Genomic DNA, 20125 nt, shown 5'->3' with positions numbered 1-20125 from the left:
CACTGACGGCTGTGCTGGCTGCCGCAGTGCCTTTGCTATTGTTCCAGTGAGTGTGATCTAATGGAAAGCAGAGCATTCTTATTATAGCAAGCTATAATTCACTGCCTGAACTCTCAAGTGTATGCTGTGACCAGCGTAAGAGCTTCAGAGAAGCAGCTGGGCCAGGAATCTGCTGGCTGCACCATCCTCCCAGCAGCATGGGAAAGGATTGCTTTTCCCATGTCCTAAACTTTGGTAATTTCCAGTATCTATATCTATGTTGCACTGGGATGAAAGCAGAAAATGTGTTTGAAAGTGTTGTCCTGGAGCATCTAAGAGATCAGAGTTTAGGGCACGGGTTTGGGAGGCAGAAAACAAATCTGTTTGCCTTCCCTCTGCAACGGGGATAAATATTTAATTGTTTAGTCAAACTGGAACAAACTCCGGGAGAGGAGATGGAGAAACTTTCAGAAAGGTGGTGGTTGGGACCACACATCTGAATTTGTGAACAAAGTTCCTAATCTGAGAGCCAAAAATACAAGAGACATACGCCCTCCCCAGCAAAAGCTGAGCGTCCTCTTTTCTGTGGGGATGATGCTCTCTTGTGGTGGCCAGGCATTCGTGCTGGAGCTGAGAAAACTTTTCTCCAGGAAATGGTCGTCAAACTTCTTGCATTTTTCTGTAGTTTATTATTGTGTAGTATTGATTGTACTGAAACAGAATTTTTCTGCTCATCCTCCTTGAATAACCCCCCGCATTTTTCAGATCATTTCATCACTCTGTGGGCTGTTCCTGAGTTGCTGTCTTCTCACACAAAAACGTCTGCAGGCAGGAGATGGACATGGGATGAGGGGAAGCAGGCAGGACACTGTTGAAATATTCTTTTTTTTACATGATGTACCTATGGCCTTTGACTTTCTTCCTCTATTTTCCCCACTTCACTGCTGCCACCAGCTCCTCTGCCCAAAAGAAGTGTTTTATGGCTTTCCTCCTGGATTGTCCCTTATCTGTCCGGAGGTGTCTGCTGGACAAGCTTCTCCCTAAGGTCACTGCAGCATCGTGGCTCGTGTCCCAGCACCTCTGGGCACAGGCAGCCGTGTGGCCCAGACATCTCCCCTGAGGCGGTGGCACCATGGAGCTGCCAGCTCCTTCCTTCTGGTGCCCTCCAGTGCTCCGGTCCCTTACAGGGTGCTGCAACAAGTCCCTGCAGGAAGGGGACAAGTCCCCTGCCCACGCTTTCTGATACTTCTCTGGACACACATGAGGGTCAGACACTGAATTTAACTGAAGTTTCAGTGCAGTCTGCTAGAGTAAGCAGTGTACCATCTACTAAAAGGAAGGAATTTAAGCACCCAACTGGCATTAACCCAGGGTAAAACAAACTTTGCTGCATTCACTTTAATTCAGGAAAGCAATGCAGTGTTTGTGCTAGCTGAATGGCTCTTCTGGGGTGCTGCCTTAACAAAGATGTTCACTGTACAATCATTTTCACTTTATTTAAAAGATAACATTAGGATACACAGGATGAGAAGCAGTGATTTGTTCTTTGCCTGGTTTAAATGATAAGAATGTGAGTTACAGGCTGCAAGACTTTTATTCTGTATTTTTTTTTTGTTTGGATAAGTAACTTTGGCTCAGAATAATCCCACACATAAACAGCAAGAAGATAAAAGCAGACTGTTCCTTTTGATTGTTTCTAACTAACAGCAAAACTCTGGCCCTACTGATCCTCGTGGCTATTCCCACATTGCCACAGGGGGATTCTGCGTAAGGAATGCAGAATGTCCTGATTCTTTTTTCTTTCATTTCACAGAAAGCAGAAATATACCAATTTATACACCTTTACAAACTGGATTTAAGTTGGCATAACAGACACCACAAATCTATGAAAGACCTGCAGCTAAATTATGGACCATTTAGGGAAAACCAGCTTCCTCTAAGTGAATGTTTCACTCATATTGAAGGAAAATGATGGCATAATAAGCTCTGAAATATATCTGGAATACAGAACAGTAAGTTTTCTCAGACTCTCAAGTAACAAGGCAAATGCTATAAGAAATAAAGGATACAGCTAATGTTTACTTTACTACATGCTTTTTACTTTAGTGGTGCTGCCAAATAATGCATTTGGCAAGACTTGCTTAAAATCTTTGTCTTTTATACCATGGTTTATTTTCAGTTATTATTATTTTTATTTTTAGCAGCTTTTATCACAGAGATCCATGGCTTGACACAGGCACCCTGTTTTTTGCTTCCTCAAAATTATCCCTGGACTTTGATCTGCTTTACTTTAGCTCCTGGCAATGATCTACGTTATTCTTTACTTTTTTTTTTTTTATTATTCTTTACTTTAACACTACTTAACATCATTTCTACCCCAGCTACTTGAACTATTTTGAAGATTACAGCCAGAAGACAAAGGCCCTGCCAATTCAGAGACAGCTTCTAAGCTGTTGTGATGCTCTGTTAGTTTCTATCTTTCCCTTTACAGGCAAACCCCAGATGATCATTTTACTCTGCTCTTACCAACAGATCGTGGATAGCTGCAATGCTGTAGAGGTTCAGGTTGGAAATTTAACATTTCTTTCCTGTTCCCCTCTCTGGCTTCAGGAAGGAGTCATCTAGTGGTGATTCATGCCAGCAGCACATTTTTTGGCTTTTTTGTGGCGGGGGCACAGCAGTACTTCACTGGCCTCACTCCCTCCTTGAGGTCAGGACCGGTGTGCTACCAGCCCTGGCAAGAGATCAAGGGACAGCCTTGCTCTTCCCATTCTGCACAAGAACAGGTCGTAATCCCTGTCAGGCTGCTGTGATCTCGGTTATGTTTCTTTACAAACAAATGGTAAAACTTAATTTTGAATAGATTAATAACACATCCTATACTGGGTCTCTTTCTAAAGCTTATGCCTCCATACAAAGAAATCTCCTTATGCCAAGCACTGTCCTTTTCTCCAGCAACATTATTCACACAAAGAGACAAATCTGAGACTATCAAAGATTCAAGGCCAATATCTGAGGATCACTGGGAAATGCTTTACCAATAAACATCAACACTTCATGCTTGCTGGGCAGAAGAAGTTCTGCGCCCAAGTTCCCTGAACCTTTTGCTTTCTGCTCCACACCATTAGCCAGGTGAAATAAAAGCTGCAAGCTCTGGGGATACATTTGTTCCCTGAGAACTGTTTTCACTGCTTTATTTACACTGGTAAACTCAGATATCATCACTTTGAATAGATTTCTCCCTGAAGAAAATACATGTAATGCTTGCACTTAGCATTTGAAAAGCTTTCTTGTTAGGATTTGAGATAGGATGGGGGGAACAGCAATGCAAATTTTGATGATAGATTTATGTAGCGTAATTACAGTGAGTTATATTAATTATAATGCATAATTTAGCAGACCTTCTTGCATAAGAGCCTCAGCACATTTGAAATGCTGTAGTTACCAAGGACTAGTGGGACATGCCAAATAGCTCTGGAGGGAAACATTCAGACACTTGAGTCCTGACCTTCAGGCTTGATGCACAGCTGAGCACACCTGCAGTCAGGTAGCATCTTTTCAGGCGACCTAAGGAGCCCAGCTGCTGCTCTAGATGTGCAGGGGTGCTGGTTCATGGTCAGCAGCCTCATCTGGGTGTCTTAGATGCTCCACAGAATCCCATCCTAAATCATGCTTTGAAGCAAGCTCTTGGGGTCAAAACACAGGGAACACTCTACCACTTCAAAACCTCTAATCAGTGGCACAGCTTAATTGCTTTTCAGAATTGTGACTATTTTTTTTTCCTTGAAACTTATTTTTTTTTTGTTTCAATTAATATGACTTAGACAATCAAAATGAAAGCATGTTACATTGCTAATCAGACATCTCATCTGTTTTCATGTCTTCTTAGACATTTTGATGATGAAAAATGACTGTGAAATGCATTGTTAAAATAAAGTTGTCCTTGTGAAAAAATGAAAAAGACAGGATAAAAGTGGCTTCACTGTCATCCTGTGTGGCTCATTGTGACGGTGGTGTGACAGCCAGGGTCTAACAGAAATGCCAAATAGCTGCTCTGAAAACAGTGACCAGTACGGGGCTCGGAAAACAAAGGAGATTTGAACTGCAACCAGGAGTTAGCCAGGCAGAAAGAGTCTCAGAGTTTCAAACTGACGTGACAACAAAAAATAATTTTTTTGCTCTACATGTCAACAGTTTTATTTAAAGCATACAATGAAAAATACTGACATGCTGGTTTATTCCTCTTAACAACAACTGCCGCACCACATATTTTAATTTTTAAGTAGTAACATTCTCACATGACATGTATAGATTTTCCTGTTGAAATATGTTCCCTTGTGTTATCACAGTCCATCCTTAAGGTGTGTGATTAGAAAACCTATTTGTATAAGCAGTATGTCGAACAGTCAGAAGCCAGGGAAATGCTTTACACAAATAAGTTGTATTTTTAACTTTTATTGTTGACAACAAAACTGCCAAGGCAGCACCTAGTGTAACATCCAGTGTATCTAAATGTGTGTGTTCCCATTCTTACCAACAGATATCAACTATGTCTTCCTCGTAGGTTTACCAACTGCCTGTATAGTTATTGAAAATTTCATTTCCATTGACACAATGAGCTCATACCAGTCTTTTTCTTGGTAAAGCTCTCACTCAAGCTATATTGAATTGCACGTGTTTTATTTTTTAGGGAACTGCTGGGAACAGAGCTCTGAGCAGTGCCACTCTTTCAGATGAGATCCAGCGACTCACTGTTCACCCCTTTTTCCCAACGGGCATTTCAGAATGTGACCTTTTCTTTACTGTGGCTAACAGCAAAGAGATTTTTTGCATTAGATTCACAGATGAGCTTTTATGAGCTCTACAGCTCCATGCACTACAAATATCTGCTTTGGTAGACTGTGAAAGAGTCACTCAGTTATGGACAAGAGAAGAGAAAATGTAAAGGATAAGGCCTCATTGTGGCCTTTCAATATAATTAAAGGGGTCTTATAAAAAGAATGGAGAAGGACTCTTTGCTCAGGTAGATAATGATAGGACAAGGAGGGGTGGTCTTAAACTAAAAGAGGATAGATTTAGACTACACATTAGGAGGAACTTCTTCACTATAAGGGTCGTGAGGCACAGGAACAGGTTGCCCAGAGAAGTTGTGGATGCCTCATCCCTGGAGGTGTTCAAGGCTGGGTTGGATGCGGCCTTGGCCTACTCGATCTAGTGGGTGGTGTCCTTGCCTAAAGAAGGGGGATTGGAGTTAGATGGTCTTTAAGGTCCCTTCCAACCTGGGCCATTTTATGATTCTATGACAAGAGATACTCCTCCTGCATGGAGGAGTCAGAGATACAAATCTATTCATTAAAGTGTTTTTGTTTACTTATACAAAGTAGGTCTTTGACAAAAGGATGAGAAGATTCATTACAAAAAGGCCAGGAGACTGTAGGGGAACTATTGAATTCTCCAAGAAGGCAGATTCAGAACTTAAAAAAAGATCTCCCAGCTTGGGTGGGCCCAAAAAATAATGAAGTCCCTGGAGCCTACACAGAATTCTACTGAGCAGTTAACCCCAATTAAACAATCCTTATGGGGAAATCTAGTCCCTAAAAATTTCAGGTATAGCATGATAAGTAGGTAGCTGAATGGTAATATTGAGTATCAGTCTAATACCTCCATGCTGGCCTTCCTCATGTATTGATGCTTGTCTCCCCATGGATGTAGTTCTTGTTTTTTACTTTGCAAATATAAGTGCATAAGAATAACTGTATGTAAGAGAAGCCCCACTGAATTCAAGATGGTTTGCATGCTCATACGATTACATGTATGACTGTTGGGTTTGCAACCAAACCTAGCCGTCAGTAGGGAAATACTCCCTCTAAACCCAGCATGAGTTTTGAGAGTTAAAACTGTAGGCTCAATGAATCTAGGTTTCAGGGTAACATAGTTTTACTCAGTCATTTCATTCATTACATACTTTTCCCTGCAAGAACTGCTTTTTAAAAATCTCAGCACAGAACACTTTTTAACACTTTGTAGCTTTGGTTGATGCTAATTTTGTCCACTTCCGTCTTTGATCAGCTGGATGTTGGCACTTTATCTTACTGAACTCTTCACTCATACATAGATGATCTTACAGCTTAACTACAGGAAGAGATTAAACAACTGTGGTCTCATCTTGATTAAGAACTATGCACAAAATATTCCTTTCAGCATAACTTTGCAACCCCATCACACACAACCTTATAACACACTCTCCCATGCACCAATACAAGCACAATTAAACAAGAAAGTAAAACATTATCAAACTGTTTCATTCACAGGCTGAAAAAAGATCATTTTCAGATTTGAATTCCTTGGAAACACAGATGTTGTAGACCAAAAAAATGCATAGGCATAGGCATAATTTTGAAGATTTTTTTTCTTTTTTTTCTTTTTTTTTTTTTCCTTTTCTATACATATAGCATTAAAGAAGATCCATATAGTGCTTTAGCAACCTGTGTCTCATACAGTTGGAAATTCTGCTTTACTTAATATTACCATGTCCAGTACTTCCTAAATTGCATTTTAAAATTTCTTTTCAGCATATACAATATTTTAAGTTCCAATGAATAGTTCTTATTAAACATTTGGAGACTGAAAAAATGGTACTGGACAATGGAAGAGCACTGTCCCATAACATATAACATACAAACCACTTTTTACAGTTCTAACAAAATGAGATTGTACATAAAAATGTCACACTTAGCTCAATACATTGGTATGATCATAGTAACATTAAGTTCAGCTGATATTGCCATATATTAAAGGCCAAATCCTGGCTCAATGTGCAGTTGAAGCCTAAACAGATGTTTAGAGAAAATAATGAAAATAACACACTGAAGTGCTATACTGCTAACAATACCTTTTCTTAACCTACCTAAGATTTTTGGCCTATGGTGTGTTACCTAGTTTGTGCAATGGAAGCAACACGTGGCCAGTGGTGCTTGACTCCTGTCCTAGGACACCTCCTTACGGATTTGTCGTGGCCAAGGGCAGTGAGGGCTGAGATTAGTCTTCCTTCTGGGTATGACAGTTTTGGCAGGCAGCTCTATGTATTGTTCTGCCGGAATTTGGCCAAGAGTCTGAAATCCTATACATCTTATTCAACAGTCCCAGTGAAGTCAGTGGAACTTTTTTTTTGAGTAAGATGAAAAGGATTTGGCCCCCAAAGTTTTTAACCCTTTAAGTAGTTAAGAGAATAGTTTCATTGCACTTAGCCCATCATCCACAAATAACTTTCTATCCAAAAACAGAAGATCAGTGTTGATGTAGAGGAAGCATTGGTTCATAGAAGAGGAAAGTGTGCAGCAACACCTGACTACTCATACCATTTTGGAACTGAAATCCTAAAGGAAAAAAAGTGGCACTTGCATATGACACAATCTTATCCTATATTTTTCTGAGGCCAGAATGACTGTTTATTGAATTCCTAAATGCCATCTTAATGGGTATCTTAGAACCACTAGTGTATAGCTAGTAGTATGACTATACACCATAACTAGTGTATTTAAACAGATATAAATGAATTTGTGTATGTGTGTCTTTATTGACCTGGGTAGATAAGCAACTACATCTAATAGTATTACAATATTACAAAAATTATTGGAGCAGATGGATATTTTAAAGAGCACCTTATGTATTTCCACATAGAACATGTGGTCATGACTTTGGGAAAGGTTGGACCAGGTGAACTGCAGAGGTCCCTTCCAACCCCTGCTATCCTATGAGTGCTTTTGACTGGAGTGGGCAGGAACAGCATTTCTGTATTTAAATCACATTGATCGTACATTGTTATACAATTCCATGTTTTGTTCTGTGACTGTAGATTTGAATTACTATTATTTGGATTAGACAATACAAAGGATAACTATATGCAAATTAAATTAATCAAAACAATATGACTGCTACTCTGACTACAAGTCATCGCAATGCAGTATGATCTAATAGCATGCAGTACTCAGAAATAGAATTTGGGATTTAAATTTGTGTAGTCAGGATGCAGACATGAATTCTAAGTCAGAACTGGAATAGGACTGAGTACCATGCAGTGCAATCCCGAAGGACAGGTGAATCACATCATCTCTAATACTGTGTCATGCTCCTTGCTGATGCTCAGTATGTAGCTGTAACAACTCTTGTAAATGTTTGTCTCAACAGAAGTCTGCACATACAGACAAATTTATAGCATTTCTCTTTTGCAAATGACATGAAAGTTTGGCTGTCTTGTAAACACTGCAGAGTATGCCTTCCCATTGGCACTGGGACCTGGAGGTGTCAGTTATAATCCAAGGAAACTGCATGAGAGGCCTCTATGAATTGGTTGAAATGAGTGAACTTCTACTGTTTTGGTTATATTAAACCATCTTAATTCCTTGTATTGCCTCTTTCCTTCTCAAACAGAAGGATGTGGACATTTTGTACTGACAGCACTCCCTCAGTATCAAGTACTAAGGGGACATTATGGGCTGTACGTCCCTTTGCTTAAGTGAATAGGATTAGGTTTCATACTTCACTCCTCCACTGCATGCTGAGATTAGGAAAAAAATGTTCTTGGAAAATCATCTGAGTTGATCAGAGACTTCACTCACCAGGAAAACTCCACAGGATTCAACAAGCACAGCATTAGTCTAGCCTTTGGAAAAACCTGAGTAAGAGCTCAAAATACAAATGAGGCTTCAAAAGGAGGTACCTAACAGTATGTTTAGAAAAAGGTTAGTTTGGGTGATGGTGTGTCTACACCTGGTAAGAAAGGTGTTAAGGTACCTCTTTGTCACTTCTAAGGAAAGCCTCTTTGATTTCATCCACTTTTCCATTATTCACTGTTCTCCGTATACATACCCTATGCTTAAAGGCAGATCCTGCAGTCTTTATTCAGACTGTTCCTCACTGCACTGGGAATTTTTCAGAATACTACAGAGTAGGAGAGATGCTCTATGCATCTTCTCCACCCTCAGAAACCCGTGAGCCTCGGTGCCTCTGGGCATGAACCCAGCTTCTAGATTTTGCCCCTCTTGTGGTACCTCCTGGCTTCTGGCTTCTCAGAAGAGAAGATAACCCCGAGGTACATTCCTACACAGATGGGTAGAGAAGGAACAGGAGACAAACTGTGTGGCCTTCACACCTTCCTCTGGGAGTAACAGGAGAGCCTTCCTGGCAAGAGAAGAGGACAGGGTGGCGGTCTGCTCCCTGGTGTACACATGGGGGTCAGAAGAGGTCTTTGGCACCCAAGGCAGACCTTGGGACTTGCCCATAAGGCTTGCAGGAGCTGAAGTATTTTGTGGATTCAGGTCTTGAAAAAGCCATGCTACAGCATTAGAGAGGAGGATTAAAAGGTCTCATGGCAGAAGATAGGGATCTCTTTCTAGCTTCTGAAGGAGAAAACATTGTGAAAAAAAATCTGTGAATATCACTGCCCCAAAAGGAAAGCATGTATATCCTATATGCAATTTTTTTTTCTTTCTTTTTTTTTTTTTCTTTTTTTTTTTTGGTTTGTTTCTTGAAAAATAAAATGCTTAGGAAAGAACAAAACTGATAAATTTTATAATGACATGGCACATTTCCAATGTATATTGAGATTTATTACTACCAATGTTTGGCTTTCATTTTGAGTTCTGAAAGCGTTTAAAACTCAGTATTAAAAAAGCCTCACAACAATCTTCTGAAGCAAATTTATCTCTATTTTACAGGTAAGGAAACCAAGTCACAAATAAATTATTTGCCACAGATAACACAGTGAGTCAGTGGCAAAGTCAGGAACAGAATAAAATTCTCTCTACTGTTATGGCTTAACTCTTTTCCTGCTAAGAAAATTCATCTTATCCTTAGTATGTTGTTTCATGCCACCTGTCTTAAAGATCAGGAAAAATGGCCAATTTGCACTGTTAAAATTGTTGCAAAGCCAATTATTATTATTATTATTTTTTTTCCACATAAGCACAAAAATTCTACTTAAAGGGTTAATTAAACTGCTGTGCTGGTAAACATTTTTACCGGTTGCTGGTCTGACCAGGGTTTAGATACTGACTGGTACAGAAGAGACTGAGCTCGCCCTGGACTCCCTTGTCTTGGTGTTGGGCATGGATATAGTACAACAGGATACTCCCACAGTGGCCTCAGGCAGCTCGTCTTCCTCTGTCCACTCATTGAGATCCGGGTTATAGCACTGAATGCACTTCTTATATTTTTTCTCTATCTCATTCCAGCCCCCCACCAGGTAAATCTTCCCGTTCAGCATGGAGGCGCCGGCCGTGCTCACTCCGGTTTGAAGGGGCGCCACGTAACTCCACTGCCCCGTGTAAGGGCTGTAACACTCCACGGGGAGGACATCCACCCTTTCCCCTCGCCCGCCCAGCTGCGACCCACCCATGACATAGACCCTCTCCAGCAAGGACACGGTGCAGTGCCACCCTCGTGGGGTGCTAAGGCTGGACTTATCCTGCCAGCTATCGTTGCTGGGGTCATACATGCACACTGAACGGGAGTAGGCGCTGTTAATGTAACCTCCTGTGACCAGGATCCTACCATCCACCACAGCGCTGGCGTGGCAGCAGCGGGGCACCTCCAGGGGTGCCTTCATCTGCCACTGGTTAGTGGCAGGCACGTAGCACTCAACCGAGGAGAGGCAGCCCTCTGAGTTGCGACCACCCACTGCAAAAAGGAGGCCATTGAACACGTTCAGGCTGAAGTGGGTACGCTTCTGGTTCATGCTTGCCAGGTGAATCCAGGTGTTGAAACGGGGATCGTATCTGAAAGCGTTAAAAACAGAGGGTAACCATCTCACGTGCAGCTATGGTAAGTTCTACACTCCTAATTCTGTCCCACTACTACAGCAGCGGAGGATTGCTAAATCACTGTTGTGTTCAGCTATTTCTTCAGCCTTGCATAAGTCAGCGGAATGACACTGGCACTCCTGATAAATTTAAAAATAAATTTAGTTCTTTATTGGAGAAAACTGTGTTTGTACTATTCACATCCAGTACTATTTCAATAAAGTAATTCTGTCTCCTTTCTGTAATTTGAGTTTGTACAATAACCTTATAAGAATATTGGAAAGCAATAATTTTAACATACAATAGAAATTTTAAAATGTTTGCAATTTATGTCTACAGCAAAGATGACAAAATTTACTCAGACAGCCTTAAAAAGTGATTAAAGTGGTGATTTATACTTGCACATTTTTAGTACTTTCTAAAGAGTAAGTGATCTTTCCCTGCCACTCCTACCAAGTAAGATTTATGTGGAGAGGATATCTTTGTTTCTGAACCTATGTGAAATAATATTCTCTGTCCTTGACATTTCAACAAGCAATTTAGGAGTAGCAAATAGAACATAACAACTCCTTTGGACAAGGAGTTGGGTGAGGTGCATTAGTAAACCCATACATTTTTTCCCTTTGCATGCTGAGGGGACCAGAGAATCACACAAGAAAGAGACTATGAGAAAGTGAAGTGTAATTGCTAGCTGTTATATGGCATTGTTATCAGTAGCTCTGAAAGCAAGTTCACAGACAATTGATGTGAATTGACATGGCCAAGGATAACGGCAGAAGAGGGAGCAGAACACCAAGTGGAGCACAAGGATTCCCCCACCTCCTCCACACAACCTGGGTGTGCAGCAAGCACACAACTTGCTGGAGAATGTGAGGCACAGCTTCGAGGCAGAAGATTGGGAGAGCAACAGTATCATCTCCTTTACGTGATGTATTTTTCTGACAAAGTAGATTACAAGACAGAAATGACCTATAGAATTTTCCTTATTCATTATCTTTGTGTGTTAGTGGACCTCTCTGGGAGAAGTTATCTTAATGTTCTTTTCCAGGAGCAGAAAAACAATCACTGGTAGGCTGCATATTGGCATTGCTTGTCCACAGTCTGTTACATGGCCTGTTACTAGATAAACGATGAGTTTTCTCACCTCCAGCCTTTGCTTCAAGCAACAGTGTGCCATCAGCTTTTAGCCTGAACTAATCAATAACTAGCACCATTCATCTGACTGCTGCATGTTAGGCTATGGACTCTTTTGCCCTTGCTATCACCAGTACGGTTCTTAGATGATGACTGATAAGATTCGTAAGCAAGGTATTGTTTGGAGTACCTTGGAGGATAGAAATGTAGCCTTCAAGAGGCTATGATGTAGTTTCTAAACTCGTCATAAATAAAAAAGCCAAAGGATATGAAATGCAGTACAAGAGCTGTTAAAAATATAGTGAATGGTGCACAGAAAGGCAAGATTATAATAACTCAGAGAATTTTTTAGAACTTTCTGTGAGGCATCATCAGCTCCTGAAATTTAAAAAATCTTGCCTGATTTCATGCATTTAAATGTTACCTTAGAAACTCCTAGAACTCCTGTTTATTCTCCTATTTATTTCCTCCACTTGGAATAAGTTTTCTCAGTCTGGCCACTTCCCATTGTGCATGGGTAACCATGGTGAAGTTCTTACATATTTCGGTTGCATTTTTCTGTTCATTCAAACTTCAGTACGGAATAGCGTCCGTACCTCCTCCACCCTGTCCTCCTTATAGGTACCTGATCTGATCACATCGCACATCACAACCCAGCTCAGTCTTCTCCCTGCACTGTATGGAATAAATAAATAAATAAACATTTTTAAATAAATAGTTACCTGCAGAAATTGCTGACTGCATGCTTGGCTTGGTTCCTGGCATCGTTCTGGTCTTCCCCACCAGCCACATAGAGAAATCCATCCATCACCGTCACGCACTGGTTAAAACTTTTAGCAGGCATCTCACTAAGCTTCTTCCATCCCTTTTCAGGATCTCTGTATAAGATGTCTCTGCTAAGAGACTTCTCTGTTAGAGCAGGGCGTCCCCCAACAGTAACTAGCACTCTGAAACCTCCACGAATCCTTGTTCTTCTGGACTGCAGTGTATTCTGATGATACGGAAGCAAATGATAATTCATGGCATCCACCAGGAGCTTATGGCAGTCGGCATCTTGCATCATTCTCGGAACAGTTTGAACATAGTTGACAAGGTCTTGAGCCGAGATGGTACCAAAACGGATGTTGCCTAAGAGATCAGCAGCAAACTTTACTCTTTTTTGGTCAAATTCCAGCCATTTTATTGCAATCTGGAATGCAACAATTTCAGAAGGAAGCTGTAAGTCATCATCTGCAAGAAGTTCATTAATCTGATCAAAAGTAAGTTTTAAGAACTGATCCGTTTCTGAAAATTCAATGAAGTTGTCTCTAATAAATTTGTGTGCCGCCTCCTTGGTCGTTTTTAGTCCGTATGTTTCTGCAATATTGGCAATGTACATACAATTCTCAACACTGATTTCTTGGATTAGGAAATCACAGCACATCTTTACAAGGGAGTGAATCTGAAGATAAATTGCTGTGGAAATAATACTACCTATTGTATAAAGCGAGAGCGTAAGTTTTCCAGTGTAAGCATAGGTGATAACAGTAGCTAGACCCAATGGGGACACATCATTGAGGTCTACTCTTTGGGTGGATGGATCTTTCTTCAAGATGTTGTGAAAGTAGTCACTGATTGAAGCCATCACCACCTTATGAACACTGAAGGATTTGGTTTTGGTACCGATAGTCAAATCACAGAGAAAATTTTCTTGTCTCATTCTGCTTAGACCTTCCAAGAGATTTGGGCTATATGATGAGTCAGAAACTTCAGATGAGATGCAGCTTAAACCATTGCCTCCTTCTAAGAGTCCATTCAAGCCATTTAGTTTGCTGAGGGGACCGTCTTCCACAATGATAGTTGTTTCATTGATATCTGCTTTGTTCTTCTTCACATTCTTCTTCTTAGGTGCCATGACTGCAATGAAATATTACAGCCACGAGCTTGCTAAAAATAAAATGAATAAAATGAAAAAGTTTAGAGCTACACTGCAGTTGTGAAATATAATATCTGAGTGGTTATGCAACAAAGCTAACCTTTGTCAATACATATAAATGCCACGAAAATAAAACTCGTGGGATAATCTACCTCTATAAAAGCTATTTTACGGTCCTAAATTGTAATGTGGCTGCTTATTCATAACAATGGATACTCAAATTATGAAGAATACAAGTAATTCCAAAATTCATTTTTTTAATAACAAGATCATAAAAGTAATATTTCCATATTGTCATCACATTCAAAGAATTAAATTCTCTTCCTAAACCTTAAACAAGTTTGCCAGAGTGTAAAATTTTGGAAATATATATTTAAGTCAGCCAGGCTCTAGATCTGAAGCATAGGAAAGGTATGCTCCAGCTTTGTTCTAGGGCTAATACAGATTTACAGGTAAGTGAATTCAGAGTTTGACCAAGAAATATGAAGAATGGGGAAAATTCTTAAAGAAAGAGTAACATAAAACATAAAGGAGAAAGTGAATTTTGGGTATAGTTATCTCGATTTTAGATTTAGGATCTGCTCCAAATTCCTTCAGTTTTTTAGACTTTAAACTTTAGATTTATGAGACTAATGATATTCTGTTTCCCGTGACAGATTTGCAAATACCTTCTACTCATAGACCCTTTGCTTGCTTTTCAATGTCAGTAATCTGAAACTATTTAAACTTAACCTTCCTTTTAGGATTTTGGGGATATTTAGGGAGAAGAGATGATGTCTAACTTTTATCTGAAAAAATGTCATGAAAACTGTAGTAGAATGTATTACCTTAAATGCGTTCTTCATGTGTGAAGGAAATAATTGTTGACATACAGTTATCTTAGAGATAGGGATTTGAACCACACTTATCAACTCTAGGCAAGTTCAGCTCTTGCTGAAATGAAGACCCAGGTTTTTGTCAAACACAACGTGAGATGGCTCTTAAGTAATTCTCAAAGGGCCTATTTCAAAAAATGTGTGTATGCAAACACACAGTGAAGGAAAGTGCTGATCTTCAAGAACAGAGTTAAAACAGAATTGCTGAGATCAGCAAGCAACATATTCAAATATAGCATTTCTCTTTGATATATTCATTGATTTTTAAAGAATTTACACAAGCTAAAATTCTTTGTGATCCTTGTGCTCAGGAAAGACAGAAGATGAAGAATTGCTACTTTATGATAAAACAATCTGGACTACTTCAGATCAATTTTCAAAAAGTCATATTTCAATGCAGTCACACTTCAATCTGAAATCTCAGCACATCAATTTTCCCTTAAGCCCGCAGCCCGTAACAAAACGGTAATTTAATTATAGAAAGGAATGGTTGCTGCCTGTGAGTACCAGGATTTTTTTTCTTCTTTTGCCGGGTGATGACTGCGTGCAGAGCAGCAGAGGGAGAAGGCCATGTGTGCTGGAAGTGTCAGTGTCAGCGCAAGCTGACGTGAGCTGCGGGCCCCGAATGTCTGGGTGCCAGCACAGGGGTCAGCTGCTCCCCGCCTCCCCCCGCTCCGGCTGCATTCCCAGAGCTGCATCTGTTGAGAGCTATCAGAGTCACCTCCGAGAATAGCAACCTCCTAGCAGCTTGCCATTTTAAGACAGGTTCAGTCAGAGGTGCATCTGGCGCTTCAGTCTACTTCGTTGTTTAACGCAACTTTTTGCAATAAAATTGTGTTATCTCCCCTGCACTGTATGATTCCTGACACAGAATAAAAGCAAAGCAGAACTTTTGGATGTCTTTGTATGTCAGACACATAGTTATAGCTTTTCAAATTAATAGCCACAACTTCATAGCTGGCAAGGGCATATTTGTTTGGCAGTCATATTGTGGTTTTATGTATTTTTAGAGACCCGTAACTTAAAAATTTTAATGCATGCACCACTTAATGTTTATTGCCTCACTAAATCATTGTGGAGCACATTTAAATATGTGTCATTTGAAGCTCTCTGTTAAAAAATGTCCACTTTCCCAAGTTTTTTCCTGAGCACTACTTTTCTGTCAGCAGAAACTGCACTAGCTAGTTTAGTGTATAAGTGCATAAGTGACAGGAAATGCAAAACCAGTGAAACAAATCAAGCAGTCCTGTAACAAATCCAAGCTACTGAGCTTTGAAATCCCTGGATGGTCTGGTTTCCTATAGCTGTTTGCCTTCCCCTAATTTCCTTTTGCTTTACCACAACTTATTCCAAAGGAGATTGAGGGTCCCAAACCAATGCATTCAAACACACAACCTTCCCCCCTTTAATATGCTATCTTCTAAACACTAGCAAAGTGAGGCGTTAAAAACCCCTTACCCTCCTCAGAAAAATGTTGTCCCAGAGCTGTCCAAGAAGCTGTCAGTGAAAATGCCTCTTCCTAAGAAAAATGAGAAGACAAAGAGACGAAAAATGGTAAAAAGAAGAGAGAAAGATCGGAGGCCACTTGGTATGTCCCAGCTTGTGGTTTCTAGTGTGACCCTTTGCTGTCACCGTGAGCAAAAGAGACCGGAGCCTGCGCTCGGTGCTCTTTAAAATGACCCCTCCTCTCAGTGCCTTGCTCTCTGCCTCTGCCCAGCCACAGGAGTTAAGTTTCCCTGGCCTGCCTGGCCTTCAGAAACTAGGGGAGCAAACCTGGGTACTCGAAATGTTCCGGTATGAGGCAGAAAAGGAAGCAGATGAAAATGGTGGACCCACAGCAGGCAATGATTGTGCTGAGTAAGCGTAGGGTGGACCATCAGATGCCCCATCTTTGAGTGCCTGGGCTCCCTGAGCGATGCTGGGGGTGAAATCTAAGGGTGGGATGTGCGAAATCCAGTATGCTCTGGGGGACACGTCTAAAACAACCAGCAGGTAACACCACGGAGAAGCTGGCATTTCAGTTCCACTTTTATTTGGACTGAGGTGCTTACCCCTGGGCAGAGGGAAGGAAATTGACAGACAGGGATTCACAGTCATGTCCTATTTCTTGGCGTTAGCTCACTGCTTCCATATAGGCTTGTCTCGGCTTTCAGGGATACTGGCTCACAACCCCTGATACATTTGCACAGAGATCTGAGCTCTGATCTGTCTCTCAAGAAGGTATCCCGACTTATGGGTTAGAAAATACACCGGGGTGTTTTACCTTCAAGACCTCTGGCCAGAAATCCCCAGGCAAAATTTAAAGCCAAGTCTCCACATCCCAGAGGAATTTCATACCATGGGGGTGGCAAAGGGGGTGGGAGTGACTGCATGGGGAAGGAGGGACATCGGGGGATACGGACAGCACAGAAAGGGAAAATTTTCTCTTGGCTGGACTTCATGTAATGCTTAATCCGATAGATTTATTAGATTACCTTCTGGCTTGGATGGGTTTTTACAGCAACTGCTGCAAAATAACACTTGTCATTTCGAACAAAAGGGCATTGCTGCGCTAGCGCAGTTACATGACAAAAATGAAAAAGCAGAATGGGGACTGGGATGTTGTCAAACTACTTCTAATAACTCATAGCCATACTTTTATCAATTTGTATAATTAAATGATGCCCTAAAAAGCCAACATTTTTCAGAGATGGAATATCTTCTTTGTTATTTTTCAGTTAGTTAGTTTGTTAAAAGGGGCATTTATGCTCCCGAATGAATATGCTATCATGAGCTGTAGAAAATAAAAGATCACTTTAATTTCAACACCATGTCATAAAAACAGATTTGCAAGTTGTAAAATAAATTTAAGTCTTATTCAGAATCTAAAAATGTATTTCCAGCATCCTTATATGATTCACTGTGGAAAAAAAAAAGCACACAAACTACAAAAAGGAAATATCTCCCCCGAGAATACAAGACTAATATCTAATTTCCGGAAAACACTGAACACGCTTTGAGCTGTGCTGTGCCGTATGGAGATAAGCATCACATGAGGCATGCCTCAGCATTTCAGTGTATTAATGCTGACACAGTCAAACATCTCCCATATTTCTGAAACTCTGGTTGTACCTTAGGGCAAAAACATGAAACTTTAGTTACTTGGTCTTCAAGATCAGAAGACAGCTGATACCACATGTAGCTGTTACACGGCATGCAAGCTGATCTTGGAACCTGTCATTCTCATTTTCCATTAATTTGCATACAGAAAAGTCTTTTCAAAGGTAAACTGTACTAGAATTAGCCTGGCATTGTGATATGTTTTTAAAATACAGACTTTAATATATTTTTTTTAAATGCTGTTATAGTTAAACAGATGTTCTTAATATTATTTCCTTCAAATAACCTGCTATCTTGCTGATTATTTCCTTTCCAATGGGATAGAAATTAATTACTATGAAAATATTTTTATTGTCTACAGGAAATCTAAGTCCCTGCAAACCAGTTATTAATTATTTTCTCATTTAAAAGAAAGGATAGGACATATTTGGCAATATTTTAAGCTTGTCAATATGTGTCTTTTTAGCTATAAGTAAATCTCATAAAAATTGAAAAAAAAAAAAAATAATTGCTTTATAATCAGCTGTGTGAGTGACTAAGGACAATACAGTCAATCCATGCAGCAGTAGCACATCATGTAGTAATGTTTTAACATTCTTTAGGGAAAAAAACACACAAACGTTTCAAGAGATTTGCTCATAGCCCAATAAACAAGAATAATTGTTATTATCTGCTCCACGCACATGAGCCAGAATTAGCAATAGGGAAGGATCTTTTATCAGCAAACATAAGGCTCAAGGCAATTACAGCAATTATATCCTTTCTAATCCATGTGCAATCAGTACTGCACTCTTTCTGGTAAATGTAAAGCCTTCTCTCTAAAGTCAGCATGTCTCAATGTGTTTGTGGAATGCTAGCACCACAGCCATGGCTACATGGAGACCTACCTTGTTCAGCTAAAACTGTTAATAAAATTATGGCTGAGCTTTAGATTATTATTGCTTTCTTGGCTCTGAACCATTTGTGTATACTCAGCCAAGTATTATGCACCTCAAAAGCCCATATTTATTTAATGATGATAATTAGTTACAAAAGATATTTTTAAATGCAATAATCTGAACGTATTGAGTAATCATAATGCCTTCAGGAAGGCTGAAGCTCCTTCTGCAGGTATCTTTCTGGAGATACCATTAAAGCATATTGAATTTCTGTTGCAACTGCAGTCTTTTTAATAAAATGATGGAAAAGAAACATACATTTTCTTGGTAAGCAACAGAATAAACATAGTATAAACCATCATAGTGTAAAATCAAATAACCAGGCTTTGATTTCATGGATGGTGGCTCAGAGAAACCGTGTGCAGTAAACCAACCAACACCTATTTGGTCAGTCAGATCTCCCTGACCACACAAAGCTCCCATAATACTTGATCATTGCCTAATTTTGCTCAGCCAAATCTCTCACATCATTTTCAGCCCTTGGTACTCCTCCCTAGCTGTTCTTAGCTCATACAAAGCCAACTTCTCTTCCTGATTTCACAGTTTGCTCAGAGCACAGCTGGCAGCACACCACTGTTCTCTGGCAGGTAGTGACATGGAGCAATTACCAGAGCAGCTGTGTGCAGCACCCCCACTTCTTCATTGCAGGAGCTTCTCTTTGCAGTCAAATTAATCTTCATGACAGTTGGTATTGGAGGGCTTTCTGAAGGACCAAGTAGGCTTGTCACTTCTCTCTGCAAAAGTTATGACAAGTAATATGAGAAATTTTGCAGTTACACCTAGGTACGACACATATTTCTTGTTCTATTAATGTTTTTGAGATCTTGCATATTTTATTCTTCACTGGCATGAAATTGTGATCTTTCAGAAGACTTGTGCAGTAACACAGGAAGGAGATTTTCTTCATTCCACAAAACCCAGTGGCTTGATAATTAAGGCTTTCATACAATGTACGGGAAACCCAGCTTCAATCACATCACTCATGTGATGACCTCAGTCTCAACTTCCCTACTCAAAGATGACTTTAACCATAATGCTGCTGTGGGTTGAATCTCTTTCAAGATTTTCTTCTGCATAAATTCCACTTTGTGTAAGTAATTGAATATTATTAGGGGAAAAAAAAAAAAAAAAGAGAGAGAGAAAGAGCAACCAGTTGTGGGTGGCTGATTCTAGGGCAGGGTTAATGAAGCCTGGAAGTCTTCAAAAGACGCTTAGATGTAGAGCTTAGGGATATGGTTTAGTGGAGGGCTGTTAGCGTTAGAGTTAGGTTGGAGGTTGGACTCGATGACCTTGAGGTCTCTTCCAACCTAGAAAATTCTGTGATTCTGTGATTCTGTGAAGCCTGTGTGCATAATGAAGATGAGCTAATTATTTCTGCAAAATAAA

At 40.1% G+C, this 20125-nt stretch overlaps 1 protein-coding gene across 1 annotated transcript; it reads right to left on the bottom strand.

The window, feature by feature from the left end:
- Nucleotides 1–2292: 2292 nt before the first annotated feature.
- KLHL31 (kelch like family member 31) lies at nt 2293–16321 on the bottom strand. The gene is made up of 3 exons (XM_084512369.1): nt 16161–16321; nt 12635–13838; nt 2293–10754 (listed from the first exon to the last, which is right to left on the bottom strand). The coding sequence occupies exons 2-3, from the start codon at nt 13804–13806 to the stop codon at nt 10022–10024; spliced, it is 1905 nt and encodes a 634-aa protein (XP_084368495.1). The 5' UTR covers nt 13807–13838; nt 16161–16321; the 3' UTR covers nt 2293–10021.
- Between the last annotated feature and the right edge of the window lie 3804 nt (nt 16322–20125).

Source organism: Aythya ferina (assembly GCF_964211825.1).
Source record: "Aythya ferina genome assembly, chromosome: 3".
NCBI lineage: Eukaryota > Metazoa > Chordata > Aves > Anseriformes > Anatidae > Aythya > Aythya ferina.
The sequence above is the reverse complement of the archived record's forward strand: the minus strand, read 5'-3'. Positions and strand labels throughout refer to the sequence as shown.